The sequence below is a fragment of the Octodon degus genome, unplaced genomic scaffold (genome assembly GCF_000260255.1).
Source record: "Octodon degus isolate 3935 unplaced genomic scaffold, OctDeg1.0 scaffold00163, whole genome shotgun sequence".
Lineage (NCBI taxonomy): Eukaryota > Metazoa > Chordata > Mammalia > Rodentia > Octodontidae > Octodon > Octodon degus.
This window is the reverse complement of record NW_004524739.1, coordinates 5783730-5795055: the sequence shown is the minus strand read 5'-3', so window position 1 is coordinate 5795055 and position 11326 is coordinate 5783730. Positions and strand designations below refer to the sequence as shown.

Sequence of the window (11326 nt, the reverse complement as noted above, 5' to 3'; positions counted from 1 at the left end):
GTGTGTGTGTGTGGCCAGCTCAGCCCACCAGGGGGCGGGGCTGGCTGGCATGTGGTGCTGGGGGATCGAACTGAGGTCCCTGTGCTTTGCCAAGCTTGTTCCAAGTAGGTGCTTTAGACCACTGAGCCATCTCTCCAGCCCCTAAAATACATTTTAAAACAAAAATGTTATTTCATATACACAGAACTGCCTGGTCATGGTGGTGCATAAATGTGATCCCAGCACTCCAGAGGCTCAGGCAGGAGGATAACTGTGAGTTTGTGGACAGCCTAGACTACATAGTGAGACCCTGTCTCAAACAAACAAGCAAAATTTATAAAACATAGACTAAGAAATATTTATAGCTGGATGCAGTGGTACATGCCTGAAATCTCAGCACTCTGGAGGCTGAGGCAGGAAGATCTACAGCTCAAGAGCAGCCGAGGCAACACTTTTCACAACAGCACTCACCCCAATGAAAAAACTAGAAATCAATTTAACAAAGGAAGTGAAAGACCTCTCCATTGAAAATTGCACACAAGGGCCTGAGTTCAATCCCCGGTTCCACAAAAGAAGAAAAAAAGAAAATTGCAGCACTCTGAAAAAAAGGAGATTGAAGAGGATATCAAGAAATGGAGGGGCAAAAAAAAAAAAGAAAGAAAGAAAAAGAAAAAGAAAAAAGAAATGGAGGGGTGCAAAGGCCTGAGTTCAATCTCTGGTTCCACAAAAAAAAAAAAAAAAAAAAAAAAAAAAAAAAAAAAAAAGAAATGGAAACATATCCCTTGTTCTTGAGTAGGAAGAACCAATATAGTGAAAATGGCCATACTTCCTAAACTGCTATACAGATTTAATGTAATTGTGATCAAAATTCCAACAGCATATCTTACAGAATTAGAGAACACAATCCTAAAATCTATTTGGAGAGGGCCGGGGAGATAGCTCAGTAGAATAAGCGCTTGCCTGGCAAGTGCAAGGGCCTGAGTTCAATCCCTGGTTCCGGGAAATGGGGGGGTGGGTGGGGGTGTTGGCAGATTTATTTGGAACCAGAAGAGACCTGGAAGAGCAAAGGCAATTCTGGGCAGCAGAGGCAAGACAGTGGGCATCACAAACCCTGACTTGAAACAACACTAAAGAGCTACTGTGGTAGAAACACCAAGACACTGGTACAAATAAACCAGACTGGAGACTCAATGGAACAGACTGGAAGACGCAGAAGCAACTCTGGACATAGCCACTTTCTCTTTGACAAAGGAGCCAAACAGCTTCACTGGTACAAAGATAGCCTCTTTAATACATGTTGCTGGAAAAACTGGCTTTCTACATGCTGAGGATTAAAACTACATCCATATCTTTCACTGTGCACTAAGTTGAAATAAAAATGGATCAAAGCTCTAAATACTAAAACTCAAACACTCCATCTGCTAGAAGATAGAATAGGTAGAACTGCTGACACTGGTGTATGCAAAGACTTTATGAATGAATATCTGATCAGGCAGGAGCTATCACAAACAATAACTGGGGGGCCGGGGAGATGGCTCAGTGGAATAAGCGCTTCCGTAGCAAGCACAAGGGTCTGAGTTCAATCCCTGGTTCCGCCAAAAAACCAAACAAACAAACAAAAGAAACCAATAACTGGAATCCTATTAAAAAGCATTTGCAAAACAAAACAACAACAAAAAACCTTTTTGCACAGCAAGAGAAACAACCGAGAGTGAAGAGACAACCTACAGGTGGTAAAAAAAAGTTTTGCCAGCTGTTCCTCAGACAAAAGACTAACACTTGGAATAAACATAAAGAACTTAAAAAAAAAAAGAAAGGAAAAGAAATCAATCCCCCTGCTCAGTTTAAAGATCCAATCCAAAAATGGACTTCTAAAAGGAATAGACAGGGGCTGGGGAGATGGCTCAGTGGAATAAGTGCTTCCCTGGCAAGCGCAAGGGCCTGAGTTCAATCCCTGGTTCTGAAAAAAAAAAAAAAAAAAAAAAACACCACACAATTCAAAGGGGCCAGGGAGACCAGGGAGATAGCTCAGTGATGAATAAGCACTTGCCTGGCAAGCGCAAGGGCATGAGTTCAATCCCTGGTTCTGCAAAAAAAAAAAAAAAAAAAAAACACCACACAATTCAAAGGGGCCAGGGAGACCAGGGAGATAGCTCAGTGATGAATAAGCACTTGCCTGGCAAGCGAAATGACCTGAGTTCAATCCCTGGTTCTGAAAAAAAAAAAAAAAAAAAAAAAAAAAAAAAAGAAAAAAAAAAAAAAAAAAAAAAAAAAAAAAAAAAAAAAAAAAAAAACAAAGGGGCCAGGGAGATGGCTCAGTGGAATAAGCGCTTCCCTGGCAAGTGTAAGGGCCTGAGTTCAATCCCTGGTTCTGCCAAAAAATAAATAAATATTAAAAAAAAATACAGTAAAATAAAAAAGACCAAAAACAAGGCAACTGTATAAGAATACCTAGCATTTAGCCAGTTCCACATAAACACTATTGTCATCTTTTTTTTGTTTTTTAAGACTCTCAGTTTGGTGAAGCATGAGTTAAAATACAAACTGGCAAAACAAAGCAAACAAAAGCCCCCAGACTGGTAAACTATTTTAAGTAAAAAAAGCTGCTCCAGAAGCCCCCAGGCTTCTCTTCACATCCAATTAGCCAGATCTGCATCATATGTCTGTGCCTAAATCAATCACTTTCTAGGGAGACAAAATTATGACAGGGTTTAGGGTTTATATTAATTTTTTTTTTTTTTTTGCAGAACCGGGGATTGAACTCAGGCCCTTGGGCTTGCCAGGGAAGTGCTTATTCATTCCACTGGGACATCTCCCCGGGCCCTAGGGTTTATATTAAATAAGATCTAACCCTGGGGGTTGGAGGGGGAGCTGCCAGATACAGTACTAAGATAGCAAGCTGTGGGAATGGTGATAAAATAAGCAGCGTCTCTGCCAAGACACAAGAGGTGGAAGCTTTTGCTAGGGAGAGTACAAGCATCACCCATATAGTGCTGCTAATGGCAGAGAAATCACTACGAAGTTCTGCTAAGGTCCAGCACAACAGAAATAGTATAGGACAGTGGTGGCCAAAGTCCAGAGCTGAAGAATAAAATTGAAACGCAGTGAAATGAAGTGAGGGTAATATCCCCAGCACCCAAAGGGTCTAAATTACCACCTTAGGCACAGGCAATCTTCCCCAAACTTCTGTTTGTCACTGTAAATGCAGACAACCCAAAGTACCTTGGATAGACAAGGTGAGAGAAGTTACCTGCATCTAGAAAAGTGATGGCAAACCTCTTAGAGCTTTCAATAACAGCTAACAGCTTGCCAAAACATGGTTGCCACTACAGTGCTAGACTAAAAATTCTCTTCAGGTCCCGGGCAGGTTTTGATGCTCCACTGAACTTTCACCTTTAATGAGAAGCCCTTAAATTTTCTTAAGAGATTTATGTATAGCAAATAGGTAAGAATCTCACGTCCAGCTGGGTGTGGTGGTGCAGGCCTCTAATTTCAGTACACTGGGAGGCTGAGGCAGGAGGATTACAAATTTGAGGCCAGCTAAGTGTAGAAAGTCCGGGGTTCAAACTGCAGTGATGGGGGTAGAAGGTGACACAAAAAACCAAACTCACTCCTAGTTAGGCTATTTATTAGCTATGTTATCTTCACTGAAGTGGTTTCTTTTCTGTTTTTTTGTTTGTTTTTTTTTAATTTTTTTTGGCGGAACCGGGGATTGAAATCAGGCCCTTACACTTGTCAGGGAAGCACTTTATTCCACTGAGCCATCTCCTGGGTCCCCCTGATGTGGTTTCTTAATCTGTAAAAAATTTATTTCATTGAGCTTAATAAACACTAGGTCTTTTCCCTCTTCTTTTTGAGGGAGCCCAGATTTCTGAAATTGAAGACTCATATTGTCTTACTATAAAAGCTAAAGGTTTTCCTTTCTTTCTCACTTTTTTTTTTGCCATGCTGGAGACTGAATCCAGGGCCTTGGACTCTAGGCAAGGACTCTCTCACTAAGCTACACACTCAGCCCACTAAAAATTTGCACTAACACATAAAGCTGTAGCTACTAAAAAGAGGTCTTATTTCCAGCGGATTCTAGAAGCCACAGGGCTTATGGGGAAGGAAGTAACATCGCTGGAGATAGAAAAGGCTTTGTTTTGAAATTTACCGAGCCCTTAAATAAGCTCCAAACACTGTCATTTTAGTGTCCAAACAACCTGATAATACTGTCTTTTCAGAGGAAAAGATCAGAAATGAAGGAGAGTAACGTTGTGGACCGCGCTAGATACTTTCTATTGGCACTCTCTTATCTGTTAAGTAACTTCTCTTTTGGAAGAGACGGGCCAGGTTATAACACCAGATCCGATTCTAATGCCTTGCAGTTCAATTTATGTCTCATCAGGGGCGGAAATCACGCACAATTCTAGAACACCACTGGGCTACCCCTACACAACAGTGGAGGAAAGAGATAGTTGGGGCTTCTCCGCTTTCATTCAGACTCACGATTTCAAAGTGTGCCCACATTAAAAGCCTGCTTTCCCCTTCTAGCCCAACCACTAGAGGGCCGGGTCACAAACAGTAGCAGTTATAATTTACTGGCTCTGGAGTTCAACCTGATTTAACTATTATCTGTGTGACCTTGGCTAAGTTACCCAAGCCTCATTTTTCCCATCTGCAAAATAGGAACAACGCCAGGACCTGTCGTTAGGTTGCACGAATTAAGCAAAACAAAGACACGCAAGGCAGTCAAAACAATGCTTGCACACGGACCTTAGCAAACTGAAGCCTTTACTGTAGCAGAGGAGATACTAATGCTGGTTTTGTTTCTAAATCCAAACTCTTCGCCCTCGTAGTCTTTGGACAGAGACCCTGCCAGACACAAAATGAGCAACAGGTCCTTCCCTTGAATCAGGGTTGGCCCAGAAACCTGACGTCCCCCCCGTATACACGGACCAAGAGGGCTCAGCAGATGGCTAACACTACGAGGCTGTCACCCCGAGCCCAGCCGAATCGCCCAGTTTCCGCCTCGCCTGGGGAAGTTCTCCCGGCCTGCAGCGCCCGAAGCTGCCGCCGGCCAGGATCGCTCGCCCGCCGGCCCCGTACTAGAGCACGGCGGAGAGTAGGCCCATTTCGGTGTCCCCGGAACGCGTGGTCTCCGGCCCGAGGCTTTCCAAGGTGTCTCCGGAACCAGCCTCCGACTGCTCAGCGAGCAGCCCTAGTCTGGCCCCAAAACGGCCTGGTTTCACTTCTCAAACCTACCTGCAGCACCTTCAAACATCTTCCTCACTCCAGACACAGGCCCTTGCCAGACCCCATGCCCAAAACTTCCTCGGCCCGACTACCGAAATGCCTGATCTCCGTACTCACCCATCGCGGCTCCGCACGCTTAGACTTGGCCGCAGGAGCGGCAGCGGCTTCAGCGGCAGCTTCAGCAAACAATATGGCGGACCTGCAGGACGGCAGCCCGAAACGGACAAACATTCCAATCCGGGTTGAAACGCGTTCTACCTCTCCGCCCCTTCTTACCTAGATTATACCAAAGGCACGGATTTAAAGAGAACGCAACTACTAATGGTGGAGGAGGGATACATACTAAAGAAAGTTAAGCATACCAAGTTCATAGGTGTTTCTGCCGCTATTTCTTCTTTATATTATGGTCTCTGTCTCCCAAAACTTTTTAATAATTAAAGTCAATTATACACCTTAAGCTAATTATGAATACGGAATCATCTGGAGGGGGAAAGTGACTTGCTCAAGGCTATAAGAGATGGAAATGGGAGAAGTCAAGGTTAAACCCAGGTTTTCTTACTATGGTCTGTAACCCAAAACCCTTGTTAAAATTGCAATCTCAGGCCAGGCATGGTTGCAAATGCCTGTAATCCCAGCACTCAGGAGATTTAGGCAGAGGCAGAGGATCTTGGACCAGCAAAACCACTTTATTTCCAGCACCTGGTACACCACCTTACACTTGATTGTTGAATAAATAAAAGAGGGTGAGTTACAGAACAGGGATTAAAATTTTCTTTTTTTAATGATAGGGAAATTGAGGCTTCCAGTGTTCAGGTGCCTTTTGAATCAGTGAATTGATTGCTGGTACCTATTAGGCCTTCCTCTTTGCACAATGACACACCAACCTTCCTGTCCTCCACCTCAATGCACAAAGTCAAGCAATATTTTTTCAAATCAGTGATCCCAAGAACGGTCAACATGCCCACCCCCTTGGGTGGGGGAATAAGGGTGCTCCCCTTCAACTCGTAATCCTCCTGAGTGCTGGTATCATGGCATTACATTATGGCTGATGCCAGCTACCTAGCTATCCTTTGAAGACAGAATAAAGGGCATGGTGTCTATCTGGTCCTATAGCAACAATTTGCCAACTCTAGTTGTATGCCTGGCCCATTAAAGGAGACAACTCCAAAGGCAAACTCCATGACTCCAAAGTAGGAAAAAGGGGGGCCAGGGAGATGGCTCAGTGAAATAAGCACTTTCCTGGAAAGCACAAGAGCCTGAGTTCAATCTCCGGTTCCACAAAAAAAAAAAAAAAAAAAAAAAAAAAAAAGGTAGGAAAAAGAAGACTATTTCTCTTCCTAGTGCTAGTGCTCAAGGTCAGACCTCATCATTCTTTGTTTTGCTCCCTCATGGGACTCTTGTGACTCTGCCACTCCCACCTAACAATCTAAACGCAGAGACATCATTGGATCACTCCTCTGCTAAGCAACTTCCCATTGCCTGGTTTTTGTTTTGGTTTGGTTTGGTTTTTTGGCAGAACTGGGGATTAAACTCAGACCCTTGCGCTTGCCAGGCAAGCACTTATTCTACTAAGTCATCTCCCTGGCCTCTCCGTTGCCTGTTCTTTGGAAATGTCCAAGCATTTTATTCAGGCACACAGGCTGGTCCCTATTTAGTACCACTTTTTCCTAAATATGTTATCGTCTTTTGTGTTTTTATTATTTTGTTCCCTGTTTTTGTTTTTCTTTATGTATTTGGTACAGGGTCTCATTATGAAACTCGGACTGGGAGTGACCCTCCTGTTTTCAGCCTCCCCAGCTCTGGGATTACAAGCTTGAGCCACCATGTCTGATCTCCAGAGGCTGGCTCAGGGAGCGGGGCACGGGCCAGTGCGACGTGTGGAGCCAGAGCTCCCTGTTCTTCTAATGTGGAGGTCTACCTTCTGCTCCTTGACCATATAAGACTATTCATTTTCAAGATCTGATTTAACTATTAGCTGTTCAAAGAAGCCTGTCTTCTTTCTTTCTTTTTTTTTGAATCAACAGTTTATTTATTTTGGCAGATCGGCGATTGAACTCAGGCCCTTGTGCTTGCCAGGGAAGCGCTTATTCTACTGAGCCATCTCCCCAGCCCCTAGTTTTTTTTTTATTATTATTTATTTATTTAATTTTGTATTTTAGGGAAGGGTCTAGAGGGTGTTCAGGGTCTCACTACTAGATCAGACTCGTAGTGATCCGCCTGTTTACAGCCTCCCAAGAGCTGAGATTACAGGCACATGTGTGTGCTACCACACTCAGTCACAATTGCCGCCTCAGTGCACCCCGGGGGTGGGCTGGCACAGCAGCCCTGGGGAGGGAATCCCCAGTGGTCCCTGAGCCTGCTTGCACTGTGCTATTTGACTGGCCCTCTTTTTTTTTTTTTTTTCTAAAAGCCTGTCTTTTCTTTTTTCTTTCTTTCTTTCTCCCCCGCCCCCCAACAGAGGACTGAACTCAGGCCCTTGCCGAAGCCTGTCTTTTCAATCAGGATCTCTCTCTTCTTTGCTTCCCCAGTATCACGGGCACTTGTTTTGTTTTGAATTAAGTTTATTGGTACATTTTAGGTATACATAATGCTCATATTCATCATGGAGAATTTATACCTCTACTAACGTGATTTCTTTCCCATTCCCCTACTAGCCCAGCAGCCCCTCATTTACAAAAACTTTGTTTCCATTTTTTCTCATTGTTTTCCACCTTCCTTCTTTTTCCCCTCTCTCCTCCCTAGTTCCCCTTCCCCTTTGAACATTTTATTTCATATTATGTACTGTACATTTTGGTCCTTATTTACACTTTCCAGTTTCTCACACCAGAGAAACAATGTGGTATTTACATATGGGGCTGGATACTTGTTTTCCTCAGCACTTCACACCCTATTTTGTTCCCAAGGTGTGTCAGTCTCTGCAGTTGTCTAAGGAAAGGACAAAATCTTGTCTTTGTAACTATCCCAAGGTTTCATAGTGTCTGACTGGAGGCACCAAAAAACATGCTGAGGTACCTGTTTCCTACTCAGCACTGAGCTCATCTGTGTATACTGTGTCCAGTAAGAACTCAGGGGGCCGGGGAGATGGCTCAGTAGAATAAGTGCTTGCCTGGTAAGTGCAAGGGCCTGAGTTCAATCCCTGGTTCTGCCACAAAAATAAACAAACAAACAAACAAAAAACCCTCAGGGAGTGTGGGCTATACCATCTGCATTTCCTCTTTCTAGTCCCTGAAACCTTTATCAGCTGACCTTCTATCTTTGTATTTGCAGCCCTAGGAATAGACCCCAGGACATAGCAAGTGCTGGGCAGGCACTGTACCACTAAGCCACACCCCCATGCTTTTTTATTTTGACACAAGGTCTCACTAAGTTACCCAAGCGGGCCTCAAACACGTGAGCCTCCTACTTCAGTTGCCTGGCTATGCAGGATTTTAGGTAGGTACTGAGCAAGCTGGGATCTACAAACAGCTTTGTTTTTACTCTAGCATTTGGCTCTGCATATACACTGTCCGTCGCCTAAGGTCATCGGTCTTTCCTCATCTCTGCTGTCCTTTTCAGGCACACTCTTACTCTTTTTTTTATTTATTTACTTGTGTGTGTGTGTGCGCGGGCGTGCTCGCACGTGGCCAGCTCAGCCCACCAAGGGGCGGGCTGGCTGGCATGTGGTGCTGGGGGATCGAACCATGGTCCCCGTGCCTTGCTAAGCTTGTTCCAAGTAGGTGCTTTAGACCACTGAGTCATCCCACCACCCCTTACCCTTCTTTCTGTATCCTTTCTGCTCTAGGAACCACAATCTTCTTACTCTCCCAAAACACACAAGGATAGCTAGGTGCAATGGTACATGCCTGTAACCCCAGCTACTTGGGAGGTGGAGGCAGGATTTCATATTTGAGGCCAGCCTGAGCAATATACCAAGACTCTGTCCCAAAATAAAAATTAAAAAGAGATGGCAATATTCTTCAGGTTGTCTCCAGTACTAGAATAAATCCAATTATACCAGACTACTGCATATGCCATTTTGCTCTCCTTCGCATTCCTTTCCTTCCGTCCACCTATGAAGTGACTGATACAACTTGGAGTAGCCGCTCCCTCAAGAAGCCAGAGAGCATGAGCCATCCATTCTCCCCTGTGCTACCCTATACCTTACTCAGCTCAGCACAGCTCTGCCTGCATTTTAGTATCTTCATCATCTAAATAATACTTGGCACACAACAGGGCTGTAGTAACTATATGCTGAGTATCAAGACATCACATTTATTTATTTTTAATATGTATTTAGTACAGGCTCTACAGGGTCGTACTACACAGATTGGACCCATAGTGATCCTCCCATTTTCAGCTTACTAAACGCTGGGATTACAGATGTGCACCGCCACCCTCAGTCTCAATCTCAGTCTCACCATGCCCCCCAGGGGTGGGGCTGGCACACGGAATCATACCCCGGTCCCTAAGCAGGCGCTTTAATCCGCTGAGCTGCTGAATTCAAACACCTATAGTATTTAGATGCCAATAGAATATCCACCTCTGACAGAACTAAACAAAAAAAAGGGGATACAAAGGGAAGATCATTTTGTATTTATATATACAAAATAGGATAGATATACAGCTACTTTCGCTTAATTCAATGAGAAGAAAGAGGTGTACTAATAGTGTTTGGACAGGATATCCTGTCTGCTTCTTGTACTATGGATACCCACTAAGAAGATAACAATGTACAACGTACTATCGAAATGGTCCTATTAATGAAATGTCTGTGAAAATGTCTCATTCATATTTCCCAATAAAATTAAAATAAAAAAATAAAAAGATCAACTGAAAAAAAAATCAAAGTTTAAAAAAAAAAATCTGCTGAGCTATCTGGCCAGGCCTAAGATATCACATTTCTTAGGACAGTTTATTAGCTCTGAGTTGTTTTTTTTTTTTTTTTAATGCCCATCACTACTAGTTTCTAGCTATGTTATCAAGGGCAAATCACTATAGCTCTCTGGGCTCTAGTTCATCTATAGTAGCGACAGCACACAGCTGCTGGGGTTGTCGTAAGTTAGACTGAGAATAATGAGAAAGAAAAAAGTTAGACTGAGAAGGTATGAAAATATACGGAGCAGGGGCTGGGGATATAGCTCAGTGGCACAAGTGTCTGCTTAGCAAGTACAAGGTCCAGCCTCTGAGACACAGCAAGCATTCAGTGAGTAAAAACATCAATTATTACCATGGCCACTGGAACCGCCCCACCGTGTCCAATGGAGAAGGCAGAGCCTACAGAAGCCAAGGAATCACAGGTAGAGCTTTCCAGCCCCAAATCCAACCCCTCTGGACTTTACCTGACAAGTCAAAAAGGGAAAGAACCACAGCACACAGGATGGTTGGGAGTATAAAAATAGGACTTTTTTTCTTTTATCACATCAATTATCAAAGAAACAGTACGTAACAAAAATACAAAGCTCTGGCAGATTTTTTTTTTTTTTTTTTTGTTTTTCTCCCTATTCAATCCTCCCCAACAGCCCCTTGCCAGGCAGCCCCTGGCTGCAGCCTGGATGCTGTCCCTGAGTCACCCAGGCACTCAGGAGAACCGATGGTCCAGGTCTCTCTGGGGGCTGGCTGAATACGAGTAGGCCTTGCCCAATACCAGGCGGTCCCGTAGCAGCTTGAAGAAGGCATAATAGTTGCTAAAGAGGATGAGAGCCAGTGAGATGGTCTGATGCCACTTTTCAGACGACATTAAGGAGTACAGCTGGTAGACAATGACAGCGCCTTCTAGCAGCAGGAGGATGTTGAGGATCCGCAGGGGTTTGCTGAAAAAGAACTGTCCAGAAAAGGACAGGCATGGGCTAGAGATGGGCTCCATCTTGGCTGTGGGGATTCTGGGTGGACCAGTGAAGGGGACAAGCTGTGGGGACCCCATGCAGACTTGGTTGGAAGGAAGACTGTAGAATTGGACAACTCATTTGTCTTTCCTTGTGGGGTTTCTTCCAACAGGGCTGCTGCTTCTACTTAAATCATTTAAAATACTGTTCAACTTCTACCTCATTCCAGGAATTCTTTCTTCTTTTTAATCTTTATTTTATTTATTTATTTATTTATTTATTTATTTATTTATTTATTTATTTATTTTAGT

At 43.8% G+C, this 11326-nt stretch overlaps 2 protein-coding genes across 7 annotated transcripts in view; both read right to left on the bottom strand.

The window, feature by feature from the left end:
• Kpna6 (karyopherin subunit alpha 6) overlaps window positions 1–5416 on the bottom strand; it is a 71777-nt gene extending 66361 nt beyond the window's left edge. Inside the window, exons 1-2 of one of the 2 annotated variants that reach the window (XM_023702997.1) lie at window positions 5332–5401; window positions 4735–4833 (exon numbers count right to left, since the gene is read on the bottom strand). Coding sequence is in view for 1 of the 2 variants with exons in the window: in XM_023702996.1 (XP_023558764.1) it covers window positions 5332–5335 (4 nt within the window). In the remaining variant the exon portion in view is untranslated. Of the gene's footprint in view, window positions 1–4734; window positions 4834–5331 lie in introns of both variants that reach the window. The other variant, XM_023702996.1, reaches the window with a different exon arrangement.
• Window positions 5417–10573: 5157 nt separating this feature from the next.
• Tmem39b (transmembrane protein 39B) overlaps window positions 10574–11326 on the bottom strand; it is a 25082-nt gene continuing 24329 nt past the window's right edge. For 3 of the 5 annotated variants that reach the window (XM_023703091.1, XM_023703090.1, XM_023703092.1), the window contains one exon: window positions 10582–11014. In XM_023703091.1, the coding sequence (XP_023558859.1) occupies window positions 10772–11014 (243 nt within the window). In that variant the 3' untranslated portion in view covers window positions 10582–10771. Of the gene's footprint in view, window positions 11015–11326 lie in introns of all 5 variants that reach the window. The other 2 variants (XM_004642938.2, XM_023703089.1) reach the window with 1 other exon arrangement.